This window comes from Dendrobium catenatum, unplaced genomic scaffold (assembly GCF_001605985.2).
Source record: "Dendrobium catenatum unplaced genomic scaffold, ASM160598v2 fragScaff_scaffold_134, whole genome shotgun sequence".
Lineage (NCBI taxonomy): Eukaryota > Viridiplantae > Streptophyta > Magnoliopsida > Asparagales > Orchidaceae > Dendrobium > Dendrobium catenatum.
The window spans coordinates 62,497-79,960 of record NW_021318596.1 but is presented as its reverse complement, the minus strand read 5'-3'; the positions used below and the strand labels follow the sequence as shown (position 1 = coordinate 79,960).

At 35.3% G+C, this 17,464-nt stretch overlaps 1 protein-coding gene across 2 annotated transcripts; it reads left to right on the top strand.

Moving 5' to 3' along the window:
* The first annotated feature begins 142 nt into the window (after positions 1–142).
* LOC110108358 lies at positions 143–10,515 on the top strand. Of its 2 annotated transcripts, none has more exons than XM_020838977.2 (4): positions 143–452; positions 2,061–2,248; positions 2,334–2,438; positions 9,633–10,515. In XM_020838977.2, exons 2-4 carry the CDS (start codon positions 2,062–2,064, stop codon positions 10,325–10,327), a joined length of 987 nt encoding a protein of 328 aa, XP_020694636.1. In that variant the 5' UTR covers positions 143–452; position 2,061; the 3' UTR covers positions 10,328–10,515. The 2 variants fall into 2 exon arrangements, with proteins under 2 accessions (XP_020694636.1, XP_020694635.1); XM_020838976.2 differs by having other exon boundaries at positions 9,630–10,515.
* The last annotated feature ends 6,949 nt before the right edge of the window (positions 10,516–17,464 follow it).

Below are 17,464 nucleotides of genomic sequence, written 5' to 3'. Positions count from 1 at the left end.
AGGCGTTATCGGGTCGGGTCGCTAATCTGACAAGACATAAAGCGTTAATAATAAATTAAAAAAACGCCTAACAAATGTCGCATTTTTATTGGCGACCGAACGGAGAGATGGCTTCGGTCACCTGACCCAATAATTTGCCTTGGCCATCGGCCACAACTCAAGCTGCACTAGTCAGTTACTTCTCCGTTCGGGCCAACGCCGAGCATACGGAAGAAAGGGCCTGCGATTCTTCTCTTCTTTCATCTCTCTCTCTCTCTCTGAAGAGAAGGGTGAGAGAAAGAGAAAAGGGGAAAGTAGAAGGGGCAAAGCAACGGGAGGAGAAGGTGAAGGGAGTTAAAGAGAGTGGGTCGATAAAGATGAGGATTGTGCTTCAAGTTTTTAGGAGCATTGACGAGCTTTTTGCTGGATAGAGATCGGTATCTCGTGTTCGACGCGGATTGATAGAGGTGGAGGTGCGTCCTCGATGTAGCTGGGCCTATGGCCAACTCTGTTCCGTTTTTTGTCTGCATTTTTTCTCGTGAGATTTGTTTTGTATTGCATTTTTCATAGGTGAAGGGACCCTAGAGTTTTGGCCTTAGGGTTTTGACTGGTTTATTACTCTGGGTAGTTTGCTTCTCTAATGTCATTGACTGGCTGAAACAAGGCTTCCTGTGTTATAGACTGATGCTTCCGCTAGTGTTTTTTATTTTACTTGAGAGGAGCATTTATTCTTAATCCAGCTTCCGTTCCAGAGAAATCGATGGAACTGGAGGTCCCGCCGAGGAAAATGGCGTGTATGTGATTAAAAAAAAGTGGCCGTGAAGTTTCTGAATAAATGAGCATGAATGTTAACTTGGAAATCTCGCATCTAGACTAAGTTGTCATTTTCATTTTAGAATCTGGTAGTGTTTTCTTGTTGCTAACAGTGTAGATTCAATGCTATTATGATTTTTTTTTTCTCATTGTCTGTGTTGGCCTCTATGTGGATCAGCCTGCCCTCAGCAGGAGGAAGTGGTTGTGTAACGTTTTGCTATTTGAATTTTGTCTGAAGCCTTTTTTCCGTGCTTTCATAAATCAGTGCTTTGTTAATGTTATCATTGAAGTAATTATGAAGTTTTACATAAACTATTGCTAGATTGATAAAAAAAAAATATTCTGTTTGCTGGATGTTCGAGCTTTTGGCAGAATGAGATGCATTTAATTTGTCTTTAAATTGCTAATGTTTACAACATGGGCCATCCAGTGTGTCCTATGACAATTATTTTTGTATAAATTTTTAGACAAATTAGCATTGATTAAACTTGTTTTGTAAACATGTCGAGTCCTGCTATTGATTCCTTCAAAAACTTTCGTTAATCTATTGGCCAGCTTTGTAATTTGGAATTCACTTTTGTTATAATTGATTTCGAAGTGTTGCTTAGTCTGTCATATGAGGTGGCTATGTCTGGTGCAAACGTGAAACTTGTTTATGGTACGTATATTGGCGTGAACCAAAAGGAAGATGAAGAAATAGGGAAAAAAGACACAGCAAAACAGCCCAATATTTCGGCTAATTTATGTGTAAAAAGTTTAATACCTCTCATGCCCACCACAATCGGTTATGTAGCCTACTAGCTTGTTACACATCCAACACTATAATCAGATTCTAAATTGATACTGATAAAAAATCCTATTAAGAAACACGGAGCATAAAATGTAAGTTTTGTTAGGCATTCCATAGACTAGCTGATTTGGGAAAGTTAGTGAGCTGATGGCTACATTGTTTCTCATATATCTAATGCTTTGGTTGTGTTATTCTGAAGCATGCATTCATTTTTTGCATATTTGTCCATTATGATGCTCTGCTAAGTATGCAATTGTATCACCTTTTACTCTTTAAAAATACGAGAAAGCTTTTCATTAGTATATCTAGCAAAAATGAGAAAGTAGAACTTCACATGTTTTCTGTGTTCTTAAATTTGTTTTTATGTTTTTCTTCCATCCTTGCTTATGCACCGTTTTCTTTTACCATTATTATTTTTATGATATAATCAAGGTCTGATTTGTAAAAGTTATTTGTTAAATATCTGATCTGCATTTAGGATGACATCGAGAATAAATGGCAGCATGAAAAGGACTAAAGAGCTGAGTCATGCTAAACAGAAGATGCCAAACTGGGTTTTTATTGTAGGCGGGGCCTTGTTAAGCGCTTTTTCTCTTAGGCTTTGTTGTAGGTTGAAACAAGTATTTGACTTTAAGAGAGGAAGAACAAGCTACGCTCCATCAAAAGGTTATATCTTTAGCTTTTTGTTTCAATGATTTTCTTGAACTGTGATGTCAATCTTCTCTGAACTATAAAGTCATTTATTTGGCAGAGAATAGAAACTCAACTCCTAATAAGAGACGTGAAACATGTAAATTGGATTCACAATTGTATTGCTTTATTCCACATGAGGACATATGTTACCAATGCCTCTCAGGTATGCTACGCTGAAAGCTTAAAATTCCTCTTTTATGACCTGTAATCTTAAATTTACTAGATGGAGTACCAACCTTAAAATTTCATTTCAAATATATATATATATATATATATATATATATATATATATATATTTCAAACATGAAAAGGCTACAACTTTGCTGAATTGATTAAAGTGTTAGTATAAGCATGTCTATGTATAAGAAAGCTAAGAGAACAATAAACAACATAATAGAGGAGAATATCCTTAATAATAAGGAGATATTACAAGAATAATTGTTGCAAGTTTTTACTATAAATGTTCACATGTGACGATGACAACAACAACAACAGCATGTTTTTATCCCACTACCTGGGGTCGGCTATATGAATTTTTTTTTTTCCATCGTGTCCTGTTAAATTTAGATATAATAATATTCCTCTTCAAATTTAAGGTGGCATATGTCAACTTGGGTTTGAAAAAAAAAGATGTAATCAAAGTAAGTCAGGCGTGGGTGATCTTAAGTTGGCAATGAAGCTTGAGATTGGAGAAACAGTGATGCCATCAAAGATGTCTTGCATAAGAAAACCACTAGAGTGTTCCTAGCTGAAGTCCACAGAGATGAATAGATTTTATCATTTAAAAATGGGAGAAGACCATTTATATTAGTTGATGGTTGTTGTCAGCTTAGTTGACACAATTAGGTTGGAGAAGGGTTGGTTTTTATGGATAGTGGAGATATACATAAGAGCATGTTGTATGGAGGCTTGGTTGAAAGGAGTTCTTTTGTGCATGGATTCCATATGTTGTGCTTGGCAAGAAAGGGAGTAAAGATAGCTTGGACTTGGAGTGTAAAATTGTGAGAGAGAGGTGGTATGAGTGGTTTGGGTGAGGAGATATTTCAGTGGGGTGTTGGCTACAGTCTTTAGTGGGAGAAGAATAATTGTATGTTAGTTATTTATTAAAGAGAAGGGAGATGAATAAGGTTGGCTTGGACGATCCAACTCTAAAGGGACTAGAGAGATGAGGAGCAGGTGGCATGAGATGACCAAGAGAGAGAATAAAAATGGGAGATGAAGAGGTAACACTTTAGCAAAGCTTTGATAGTATATTGAGAACATAAAAATGTTACATCTTTACTTAATTTAATTTTAAATAAGTTAGTTTTAGGATTCTATCAACAACAATTTTAGTCTTTGATAGATTGACATTGACTCGTTGCTTTTTCGATGCCTGTGTTGCATACTTCTTGACACTTCTTTTGGCTTAGATAGTGATGCCTTGTTGATTCTTATTTTGTACTTATTGTAATACTACTCACATCTTATGTCAGTGATGGGACTATCTTTTTGTGGTAAAGCTCAATTATATGAGGTGATGGTGGAATTGTCATAATTATATATTTTTATCTTTATTTGACTTTTTCAAAGTGAGTTTGGATAATATAAAAAATGTTTAGAAGTGGAGCTCAAGAATAGTAGAATAAAAATTTAAATGATATTTAATTTTAATGTATGTGAAATTGATATTATGAGTTAGTCGTGCTAGAAGATCATGTTATACCTACATGTGATAAGTTTAAGTATCTTGAACTATTTCAACACATTACATGAGCGATATATGTATATAAATTAGAGAATTGTCTTTAAATTAATATGCAAATACAAAATATCATAAAGTCTTGAAGATAAATTTTATAAAATTGCAATTAGCTCAACCATCTCATATGTATTCAAAGTTTGGCATAAAAAAGTCATTATAATCTACTCGAGTGTGATGGAAATGGGGATGCAAAAATGAATGTGTGGCAAAATTAAGAAGAATAGAGTGCGAAATTAGAATATAGAGGGATAGGAGCGGTAGCACATGTTGAAGATGAGATAGTGAAAATTATATTTAATTAGTTTGAACACGAGCAATGTGGAGGGATTGAGGGAAGACTAATAAGATTGGGATATAAAATTAATGATAAAATATTATGGATAGAAGTTATAATACAAATCCACCAAGGTGAGCTAATGGTAAGCCCACTTGAAATAATGAGATCACAAAATGAGCTTTTAAATTAGATTTTATGTGGAGCATATGATGCACAAGAGATGAGATAGTATTCAAGAGATGTTTACAACTTAAATCATCTAAGACACACAATAATCTAGCGAGGGAATAATAGGAGAGATTTTATTATTATTATTATTATTATTATTATTATTATTATTATTTTAAATAATAGAAGAGATATTACCTTGCTAGGATTTGATAGAATTAGGGTTTACAAGTCCCAAGGTCTCCTAGTAAGTTTTGACCAATCCATCTAGGTAGGGAAACCTTTGGATATAACCTAACATGCACAGAGAAAATAAAACTACTACTTAGAGGTGATTGGGGTTTACCAACTTATAAGTTTTTGTGGATGGCCGACTTGTCTTGATATCCTTTTTATCTTTTATATTATTTAATCTCCTTTTGAACTTGCTAATCTCTTTGCTATCTTATTTCTCTCGGTTTGGAGAGAACGAAAAGAGAAAACAATTGAGAGAGAGAGAGAGAGAGAGAGAATCAAGGAGGTAGAGAGAGCCAACTAGTAAGAGAGAAAAATTTCAGCTTGTGTTTCCTTACTCATGGAGTAATTCAATTGAAGAGCTAATTGCTGCTAAAAAATATATCATAAAGACCCCCTTATTTATACTTATAGAAGTTAATGAAAATATATGGAGAAACTCTATTAAAAATCTAGTTGATAACATATCAAATAAATGGTTACATATATAATAACCAATCATCCTAAAAAACCTTAACAAAATCCTAAAAATAAGTGACTAGCTTTTGACTTATCAAAATCCTCTCTTGTATCTTGCTTAGATGATCATATGTTTTGAATTTTGGAGTGATTTATGGAGAAAATATTTGGTCTTTCTTGATTTATGCAACTATCCTTCCTATAAATTGGTTTGAAGTAGTTTTAAATTATTCAAACTTGTTTTTCTCACGCTTTGGCTGACCTTTCCCTCATGGATTTGATTTAGCAATATGAAATTAAGCTGCTTGAATTTTAATTTATTGCTCCCTTTATTATTTCATTTGTCCCTTTATGCTAATAGGCTTATCTTGAACTTTGTCTTGATTTTTTTTCCTAAACTTGATTTGGCTTTGCACTTAGGGGTTGTTTGGTTGGTTGAAAAAGAATGCATTGTATTAGGAATGCTTTGGAGTTGTTTAGATGAGTGTATAGTTAATGCTGATGATTATTATTTTTTTATTTGGCTTAAAGTAAAATGATAGTGGTCGGTGATTGATACTAGCGGAAGTGGCCTGCAGTTGTTGGTGTTGATGGCTGGTGTCTATTGGTGGTGGTTGCCGACGGTGGGTAGTGGTGGTGGTCTTTGGTGGTTGGTGGCGGCAACAGTGATTGGTGGTGGTTCGAGTCGAGCGGTAGTGGCTCACGGGCGGTCGATGGCCAACGGTATCTAGCAGAGGCAGGCTGCAGGCGGCACTGGTCGGTAGTTATAAGGAAATTGCTTACGATGAAAAAGAAATTCTATCAAAATTTGCCGATTTTATAATTCATCAAAAGGGAACTGAGTGAAAAAGAAATTCACTGAAATTTTACACTACAATTATTAAGGCAACCCTAACTACATATCACATGACATAATATGTATATAAACCTTATACAAATTAGTAAGGAAATTGAACATGAAAGATAGGATTGGAAATTTATTGAATACAAAACCTACAACACGAATAAGTGTTAAAGCTCAAAACAAAAAATAGTAGTCAAGAAATAAATGCTACTATCTCATTATCTCTGTAAGAAATAAAAATAATACCTTAATATTTGGTGGGAAAATCCAAACTCAATTGAGATTCAAAGGAATAACACCAAAAGTCAACAAACTATATAGCCTCAAATAACAAAGGTCCACATTAACAACATACAGTAGATGTACATATGCATGGCTTTAATGATTGAAGTTTCTAATGGAATTATATTTCAATCAAACCCAAATTATGCCATAATTAATCTAGACGGGCTAGTATTAATGTAAATAAAATCCATAATTAAGTTTTATAAGGAATTAACATATCTAATCATAATGGTGATAAGGGATAATAGCTCGAGAAATTAAAAACAAAAGAAACAAAATGAAATTTTTGCAAAGAATAAATAAGAATATTAAATTGATTGCAATGATGAAAAGGAGAAAGTTCATTAAAAGTGAAGGAGTCAAGGACTTGCCCTACATAATGCTTCACAACCTATATCAATTTTTGAAGGAGTTATTTTCTTCAACAATAAAAGAAATTAAGGAATACGATGGAAATAATGACTATAATGTTGTTGCTGATGAAGGACCTCATGATGACATGACATGAGAAGGGCCATAGCTTGAAGAAGAAGTGAGTAATTAGAAAGTTTCGACATAGCAGGGTGGCAAGAATAGGAGGAAGAGATTGTCTATCACTTGAGAGTTGTGAACTTGTGATAGAAGGAGAAGATGAGGAATGGGAAGCTTCACATGACTTGCACTAGGGAGAAAGAAATGAGATAGAGTTCATAAGTAAACCTTACCATAAACCTCCTTAACTTAGCCAAAGCTCACAGGAACCCTCCTAGGGATGGTGCAAATTAAGATGGTTTGCAAGAAATTGGTTTGTAAGAAGTTAGTGCAGATTGGATCTAATGGTTGAATTCGAGCTGATTTTGATATTTTTTTCCATTCATTACATTATATCATTGTATTAATGCTATAACATTCCCTAGAGTTCATAAGTAAACCTTACAATAGGAGACTCAGAGATAGGAATTTGAAGAAAAAAGGATTAATGGATGATGATGATCCTTTGCTTTGCGAGGATGTGGCATCTGATGATGAGTGGTTTGTAGATGATGAAGTTGAAGTGATGCCGTCTGAATTACAAGATAAAGATTTAAATGTTGATTTCTTTGATGATCTTAAAGAATCTACATCCACTACAATTCAAGAACAAATCAAAAAAGGTATATAAATAATATATATTTCTTTTCTTAGACTTTTATTAATGTGTTACACTATTATTCATTATGATATTGCTCAAAAATATTTAGGGAAGAGGAAGATAACTAATAATGAGGAAGAAGGAGCTGATTGGGAAACATTAGATTCTATAGGGGAGGAGGAAGAGGAGAGAGCAGTTCATCATAATGATGATTCAAATGAAGACCCCCTTAGTGATGAATGATGACAGTGTTGATGACTTATGAGTTCTTATGTGATATGTCATTGCTATTTATCCTAAAAAATGTGGTAAGTAGCATTTTTTTATGTTTTATATATTATTTACTTATTAGTATATACAAAATTTATCATTTTATGTTTACGCAATTTTTTGATTTTGAGGCTTACGCCTCAAAACGCCATGAGGCTTATGCCTCGCCTCACGAACGAAAAATGACTCAATACCTGATCATGTAATTTTAAACATTGGTTTAGATTAATGTATAATTAATGCTGATGATTATTATTTTTTTATTTGGCTTGAAGTAAAATGTATGCAAAGCCCAAAGAGGATAGTGGTCGGTGGTTTATAGTGGCGGTGGTGGCCTGCAGTTGTTGGTGGCAATGGCTGGTGTCTATTGGTGGTGGCTTTCGGTGCTGGGTAGTAGTGGTGGCCTTTAGTGGTTGGTGACGGCAACAGTGATTGCTGGTGGTTTGAGTCGAGCGGCGGTGGCCCACAAGCAGTCAATGGCCAATCGTGGCTAGCAGAGGCAGGCTGCAAGAGGCTGCAGGCGGCACTAGTCGATAGTGATAGGGAAATTGCTTACGATGAAAAAGAAATTTTATCAAAATTTGCTGATTTTATAATTCATCAAAAATGAACTGAGTGGAAAAGAAATTCACTGAAATTTTACACTACAATTATTAAGGCAACCCTAACTACACATCACATGACATAATATGTATATAAACCTTTATAAAAGTAATACCTTAATATTTGGTGGAAAAATCCAAACTCAATTGAGATTCAAAGGAATAACACCAAATGTCAACAAACTATATAGGCTCAAACAACAAAGGTCCACATTAACAACATTTCAATAGATCTACATATGCATGGCTTTAATGATTGAAGTTTCTAATGGAATTATATTTCAATCTCAATCAAATCCAAATTATGCCATAATTAATCTAGGTGGGCTAGTATTAATGTAAATAAAATCCATAATTAAGATTTATAAGGAACTAACATAACTAATCATAATGATGATAGGGGATAAAAGCTCGAGAAATTAAAAACAAATGAAAGAAAATGAAATTTTTGCAAAGAATAAATAAGAATATTTAATTGATTGCAATGAAGTTAAAGGAAAAAGTTCACTAAAAGTGAAGGAGTCAGGGACTTACCCAACATAATGCCTCACAACGTAAATCAATTTTTGAAGGAGTTATTTTCTTCAACAATAAAAGAAATTAAGGAATACGATAGAAATAATGAGTATAATGTTGTTGACGAGGAAGGAGCTCATGATGACATGAAATGAGAAGGGTCATAGCTTGAAGAAGAAGTGAGTAATTGGAAAGTTTCGACATAGCAGGGTCGCAAGAATAGGAGGAAGAGATTGTCGATCACTTGAGAGTTGTGAACTTGTGATAGAAGGAGAAGATGAGGAAGGGGAAGCTTCACATGACTTGCACATGGGAGAAAGAAATGAGATAGAGTTCATAAATAAACCTTACCATAAACCTCCTTAACTTAGCCAAAGCTCACAGGAACGCTCCTAGGGATGGTGCAAATTATGATGGTTTGCAAGAAATTGGTTTGTAAGAAATTAGTGCAGATTGGATCTAATGGTTGAATTTGAGCTGATTTGGATTTTTTTTTCATTACATTATATCCTTGTATTAATGCTATAACATTTCCTAAAAGTGACGTGTTGTATAGTTGTTATTTTCTCACTTGCGTGACTAAATATTCACAAGCACTAAAATGGTTGCTTCATATTCGTCTATCCATACCCTCAAATATTGCTAGCAAACATTTGAATGATTCTATCAGATGATTATTTTTAGCAATTTTAAAAACCAGCATTTTCTGAAGTTTTCTTCCATTCAACCTTTAATAAAATTTGAACTTTTATCATTAAGAAACAAATTGAAACAAAAGAAAAAAAGCATCTCCTTTCTTTAGAACTTCCATGGCATCTCCTCAAGGCGATCTTTGACTGTGTAGCAGGTGCCAAGCATACACCCACGAACCCTCTGTCTAAATATGGTAATAATACTCTGCAACTAGTAAATGTTTCATCATCACAACCAAGCAAAGAAAATAATGGCGTGGTGTGGGATTCAGTACCTGATCTCCTTGAGCTACCTACAAAGCCATTTAACCATTCAAACAGCTTAGAATCTCCCTGCTTATCAGAATCTGGATCGGATATCTACAGCAAGAGAGAGGTTATACAGAAACTACGCCAGCAACTTAAGAGGCGAGATGATATGATCGAAGAAATGCAAGTCCAAATCACAGACCTCCAAAATTCCCTGACCGTTGAAATGGCTCACACTACACATTTGCAGGCTCAGCTTAGTTCCTCGAATCATGAACTGCTGGATTCAAAGCAAGAGATCCAAAGGCTTAGAAAAACCATTTCTAATCAGTTTTCATGTGTGTTTGGTCCTCCTGAAAATCCTCTGCGTAGCAGCATTTGGCTGCCTGAAGCTGCAAATGATTTTGCCAATGGAAGCCTTGATGGTGTAGAGAAGATTAGAGAGGAGATGATTGAGATGTTGAAGAGAGAGGTCAAGGAATTGAAGGAAGCCATTGAAGGCAAGGAGTTCTTGATTCAGAGCTACAAGGAGCAGAAGCTGGAATTGAGTTCTAAGTTGAAAGAACTGCAGCTGAGACTCGTCTCTCAGGCTCTTAGTTAGTTCATTCGTATATTATAGTCGTATAATATTTGCATGTACGATTTTTTTTTTTTTAAAATCTTGTAAAGTTACAGAAAGGGCATGCATCTTAACCTCCAAAAGTTTATAACTCATATTTTATGTGTTCATGAGAAATTTGGTGCTGTAAATAATTCTTGAATGAATATCTCGCCACATCTTAATACTCATGCATGTGGGCTTTGAAAGCAGGACCGGGATAAATTAAGGCTTCGTTTGGAATAGTTTTTTTATTGCTTCTTAAAGCTGCTGTTTAATATTGACACCAATATTAATGCTCATTATTTCCTTTAAACACTGACCCCGACATTAACAATAACACGAACTCCCAATGTCAAAACCAACGTAAACATTCTGTATCTGCAATATTATTGACATTCAACATCGAAACAAACATTGACTTTTCCATTGCCAATAATCACGATGCCTATTATTGATACAAATATGGACACTTGCTATCAATAACAAGACAAATGCCCAATGATCATGCCAACAATGACAAACAATTTAAACAATAACATAGACATCTAAAGATGGCACCACACTAATGCTTATTATTGATGTCAGTACCATAGTTAATACTCACTATTGCCAACACCAATCATCTGATACCTTATATTACAACAAATGTTGTTGCTAATTATCAATATCATCACTAATGTCTACCATCAAACAAAATTGTTCAAATATAACATAGAAATTGTGTCACATTAACAATAAAATAGAGGACTCGTATCTTATATGTTCTACAATCTATATATATATATATATATATAACTGTATAAAATAAAAAAAAAATGATAAGAGCATATGAGATGAGTACCTTAAAGTACATGCACTATAAAAAGGGTTATTGCAACACTAACAATAGACTTTCTGGTGATTTTCACCGCCACTATATTTCGTGCAGCAGTTTGAAAACCGCTACTAGACCGCCATGATTATAATGCGATGCAATGACATTTCGCGGCAGTTTCATGATCGTTGGATAGATGTTCAGAAGCGTTAGCTATCACAATGATTATATCTGCCACATTATTGCAGAATTGATGCCATTATGATTGTCACTATAATTTATATCAAATAAAGGGACAAATATCAATGTCATCACAACCTTCATACAAAGAAGACAAATGCATGCAAGCAGCTACTATTGAGTGCTACAAAAATATTAAATTTTTGGTAGTGATAGGAGTATGTATGGATGATGATTGAGTTTATTATTGGGGAAGTTGAATGAATGCATGCAAGCAGCTTTTGAGCTTAGGTGACTAAACTTAGTTAAGCCTTTCACTGAGTAGTTTTTAGTAAGTTTAGCAAGCTCAGCATGATCCTAGCAATTTCACTATCTTTATTCTGGCAAGTTTTCTTGAACTAGGCGCACTTTATTAGAATCAGACCCTTTAATATTTGAATGTGTATTCAGTTCCTAAATTCTCTTATGTCTTTGTAAGATAGTTATAAAAAACAAAGGAAAAAAAATATTTATTGCTCAATTAACAGTTTGACATAGATAAATCATTATGAATTGCCACATTTATTAATCTATATCACATTAAAGAAGGATCATTGCCTGTATTACATTAAAAAGAAATTTATAAATAACATCCTGATAAGTAAAATATATATCATACAAATTATGCTTAATTTTCATAAAAAAATGATATTAAAATCTATCAATTGTGTAGGAATGAAGCAAAATATCCATAATTGAAGGAGAGCGCTATGACATAGACAGAGAGCCATATTATTCATCCTCAACGTCAGAATGCCAGAATGCGGCAAAATATTCATAATTGAAGGAGGGAAACTATGACATAGAGAGGGAGCTGTATTGTTTATCCTCAGTGCAAGAATGCCAAAAGGTGGTGTAGTAATAGTAAAAAGCCAAAGTGTAAAACACCAAAGTGCCAAGTAAGAAGAGCCATAGCACCAGGTTAAGCATAGTAGCGGCATGAATGGTGACAGTTAAAACAATTGAACCGGTGAACTGATGTGATGATTGATGAACTGACATATCGATTCAACAGTGCCTCAGTGCTACCTAGGTCAATGCTGTGGTTCTAGTTCAGTTATTTATAAAATCTATAAATATGAAGTTTGTTTCTCATGTAAGGGTTGTTGTTACCGGTGGTGGCTAGGTGTTGCTAGTTGTCACTAGGGAAAGAGTTGTTGTGGGTGAGGGGGGCTATTGTCTAGAGTCTAGTGAGGGAGATAGAGGGAAAGCAAGCCCAAGAAGTTAATTCCAAGGGAAGAAGAGTCTATAAAGAAGAGTCTATAAACTTTATAAGAAACTTCTTGATTCTATGGTTCCTTAATTTATCTCTTGTATATTTATTTCTTCGATATGTGGGATGCGATCGAAGTTGACCACCTCCTTGGGTGGGGTCTGCGAACGATGGGATCCCCTGAAGGATTCCCCAAGGGGTCGACTATCAGGTCGGGTGTCATTATGGGCATTTTTAGTACCCATTTTTAACGGCTCTTGCTGATGGGGATGGATCTCTTGAAAGCTATATCAGATGTCACACCCAAATTGATTCTTCTTTCTTTTTCTTCTTCTTTGTGAGGCTTCAACCTCCAGATCTCTTTCCCCTTTCGTTGGGACCTTTTGACAATAAATCCCTGAACCCATAGCTCAGGTGTCATGCCCTAACGTTCACCATAAGGGGTGTGGTTGAATCTTCTTTGAGCTACCACAGGTGAAAACTCCCGTGGTAGGGTTTTCTTAGCCTAGATCACCAGCGGTCTTTGGAGATTCTTTTTCATTAGCCCCTTATCCTTCACAGTCTTCAGGACCCTATACATCCGAGTATATAATGTTTCCGGCTCCTTTTTTGGGGGGACTGGGGCTTGGGGTTGTTGGTCCCAAAATGACTTTTTCAACTCCCCAATAGAGTTATTCATTTTCATCCACTTCAGGCCCGCAAACCTGTTCCAGGTAGGGACTGTTGCTTCTAGCTCTTCGGCTGATAGGTTTGATGGGTGGATAGGTAGTTGTTGCTGAACTTAGAGCTCAACATATTTTTTCCTTATTTGTCTCCTTGTAAGCCTTCCTCTATATGAGGAGGCTTCAATATTGTGCCTTCCATATGCATATGACTTGTTCAACAGAGTGGTGGTGATAGCAGGCACCACAAAAATTCTACCACAAACTACGACCCTCTTCGTATGCAGGGCTTCCGGTTGGGACAACATTTCAAAAATAGAAATCTTCCTATGAGGATTTTCAACAGTGTTGGCAATAGTAGTTCGCGCATTGACAGATGCATGTGACGTGCATCAGTTTTAAAAGAATAAGGACTCATAACAGGACTTTCAGAGTTCATACCATTCACAGGAATGACGACAACCCTTGCAGTAGCTATGGAGATATATAGTCCACCAATTTAGATGGTCGCACTATGTAGATCTATACGTACAAATGAAAGGCAATGGTTAGTAATAAACAATTGATACACACCCCACACTTTAAAAATGTAGGGACTACAAAGAACAATATAACATAAGCAAATAATTTAGATAAGTTTTAAAACCTGCTTAATGAATTTTTAATGAATTTGTTGAATGGTCATTTTGGAATATTCAAAATTTTAATTGGTGAAATGATCATTTAAAAAAATGTAGAATTTTAGCCCATATTGATTTGTTGCTATTATAACACTTAGACGACTAGCCAAAGATGGAAAGAGAAATCACCTATAATTGAGATGTAAGAAATATGTGGGATTCGAAAATTCACGCACCAGCCTCCCTTCTTTCAGGAGAGTTTTAACGAATTAAGTTCCAAGGTAAAATTTTTGAAGGCAGATTGGATTTTGAATAAGAAACTACCCAGAGATTTTGCTCTCATTTTGTTAGGATTTTGGATTTAAGTTCTAGTTTCCTATAGGCACAAGCCCCTATAGTTAATTACTTCTCACAATAGCAAGAGAGAACTCTTGATTAAGGCTAGTCATTAAACATATACATAATATCAGGCTTATAGTAGCAGCATGATTTAGGTGTTTGGGTATTTGATATTTAAAATTAGAAATTTCACCATCTTTTATTTGAAGCAAATTGTGGATAAGGGATAATGGACTCGATCAAGATCACATGATTCCATCATCCGTGGTTATGATGATCCATGGTCTAGTTAGTCAGAGGAGGTAGTTGACCCAACCTGAAAGAAGGATCCTTATCGGCAGCCATATATTCCTTTGTTTAAGGGTACCTTGTAGACCTGGGATGAGTATTTGTATAAGGAGATAAAATTAAATCCACCTTAGCTAATAAAGGACTTTGTACCCTATCGATTATATCCTATTGATTCATATCTTAAGAACTTGAAGCCATTGAGGAATATACGGGCTATGATTGTAACCATTATACAGTGGAGTCATTGGATCAAATCATAAAGTCAAAGGATCGCGGCATAATCATTAACCACACTAAGCTATCAAGCCAAGCCATGAGTTTTTTTATGGATCCATCCGACCAAATCGTCATTTAGAGGACCAATACCACGTCCTTACTGGTAGAGATGAATTAAGAATGGATCATAATGATATTCTCAACTAGACATTAGCTCTTTTTGAGCTAAAGATTTTAAGATTTGTCCACCTCGATAAATTATTGCTAAGGGTTGATGAATTTTGCTTTAAGCATTTTGATGGTCAATTTCATTTTTAAATATTTGACATTTTAATATTTTTTTAATTTTGGATTTTTATAAGAATTTGTGAGGCCTTTGTAAATATTTGGAGTCCCATCCAATTGAGATTAACATTCAACAGAGTCATCATTGGGATAACTTATAGGCATTTTTATTTCATTGATTGAATCTTATCAACTCTATCTACTTGCCGATGGGGAATCAGGCTCAAACTTAAGTTTATTTCTTGACCTACACATCATCCTTAAATGTCACATGTGTGCATACATCAAGTTTGTCAGGGCTCATTCGAGTATTTAGGGGGCATTTTTATAATTATTTATTGAATCTTATCAATTGTATCTAATTATTATCATAGGATCAAGTTTGTTGTAGGATTTGCGCCTTTACTAGCATATTTTTTTATTATAGACCTTGAAGGCCTAAAATGAATATATTAAAATAAATATATCGACTGAGACTATGATCGTAAATTTGTTCATTTCTTCAAGATGTATCAACTCTTGTCCTATCAAGGAGAAGGACTGGACTTGAACTTAAGTTCATTTCTTGACCTATGCAGCATCCTCAGACGTCACATGTATACCAACAATATGCTAGCCAGTATATTGTTATATGTATACATGTTAATATGCTAGCATGTATACTTTCATATTTGAATGTATACATGTTACAATGCAAGTGGGAGGGCATTTTAAAATAATTTGGCGCTGGTCAGCTGTGTGAATGATCAGCATTTTAGTATGCATAGTGCTATATGTAGAAGCCTGTGAATGCTTTCTATCTATATTTATGAATGTTGCGGATCCGGTGTCATTATTTGGCAGCTTGTAAATGCCTTCTATCCACTTGCATGAATTTTGCGGATTCGATTGTGTTATTTGGCAACTTATAGACGCCTTTTGTCTGCATGAATGGGTGTTGCAGATCCTAAGGCGTGGCGCTACGTTATGAATTGTTTGCTACTTTATACAAGTGGATTATCGTGCACTAACGAACCTCCTGCTGTTATTCATAGATGCTTGCATTCATCACCAACTTCCATACTCTTACGAATAGCCTGTTGTGTATATGATGACTCTCATACAAAAGCTCATAGGTGCTTATATTCCTCATATGCTCCTTGCTTTTGGTATATGATGGGTCTTCTTTAATAGCTTATAGGAACTTACATTTATTGTATATCAATCGATTTTGCTTGCAAGGATTACGGTATTTCTCCTTACGTTGAGCTACTATTGGATGCACAAATGTTCTTGCATTTACTACATATTGTATTTGTATGTTTGTAGGGAATACCACCATTTACCTGTAGGCTTAGTGTGCTCATATGCATGTCAATATCTACCGCCAGATGAGCTATGCTTGTCATCAATTTTCTTATACATGTTGGTTGGCGAGTTACTATTTTCGCTTGTATATCTTTTAATGCCCATGGGAACTACTGTATACATTTTAAAGCTAGCTGATATTGAAAAAGCTAGAACATAGGGAGACTACTTGTGAGACCTCGTTCCCTTACTGTTCCTCTCTGACTTGGATTTTCCTCCCAGGATCGTCCGGGACGATAGTGAGATCGTCCAGGCCGATCTGTACTGTTCAAAATATCGGCCTGAAAATAGTTCTGGGAACTGTCCAGGCCGATGATTTTGGTCTGATCGTCCCGGGACGATTTGGTGATCGGCCGGGCCGATCAGCTTAATGATATAAGAAAATCAGCTCGTTTTGAGGAGAGAAAATCATTTTAATAATATCAGATTTTTTGAAGAGAGAGAAAGAGAGGAAAAGCAAAGGAAGAAGTCCGATTTCGGAGGCCGCGGAGCGCTTTTCGTCCGACGCCGCTGTTGGGAAAAGTGAAGATCTCGTGGTAAGGACTCCGAATCCTATTTCTGTTTTCAGAGATATTGAGTTTTGACCGAGTTGTGCACTGTTTTGTGTTTTCGTAGTCGAAATTTTGATCTGATTTCGTATTGACACAACTTTCACCGCACAACTTTTGGTATGTTATAGATATGACTATTGTACACGATTTGACTATTTTCTACGACGATTTTACCGCAAAAGAAATCAAAATCATCAAAAGAACAAAACCTGTAGAACCGGATCAATTTCTATCTTCTGCCCCTTGCCCTGACCTGAAAATATCAACCACATATAATGAGCTTTACAAAGCCCAGCAGGTCACCTAATACCTATAACTGCAATCAAAGCACGGCTATGCTATCAATATGCATGTCAGTCAATCAAATCCATATCAGTCAATGGTCAATGAGTCTATGCAATACGGAAATCCATAGTCAATAAAACCAGTCAATGCCAGCGGCAGGCGAATCGATAAATCAATTCAATAAATCTCATGTCAATCTCGAAGAAATCCGTACACAATAGGACTCAATCAACCGTTAAATCAATCGCTATCAAATCAAATCAATGCGGCCTATATCAATATACTTTCAATGAAA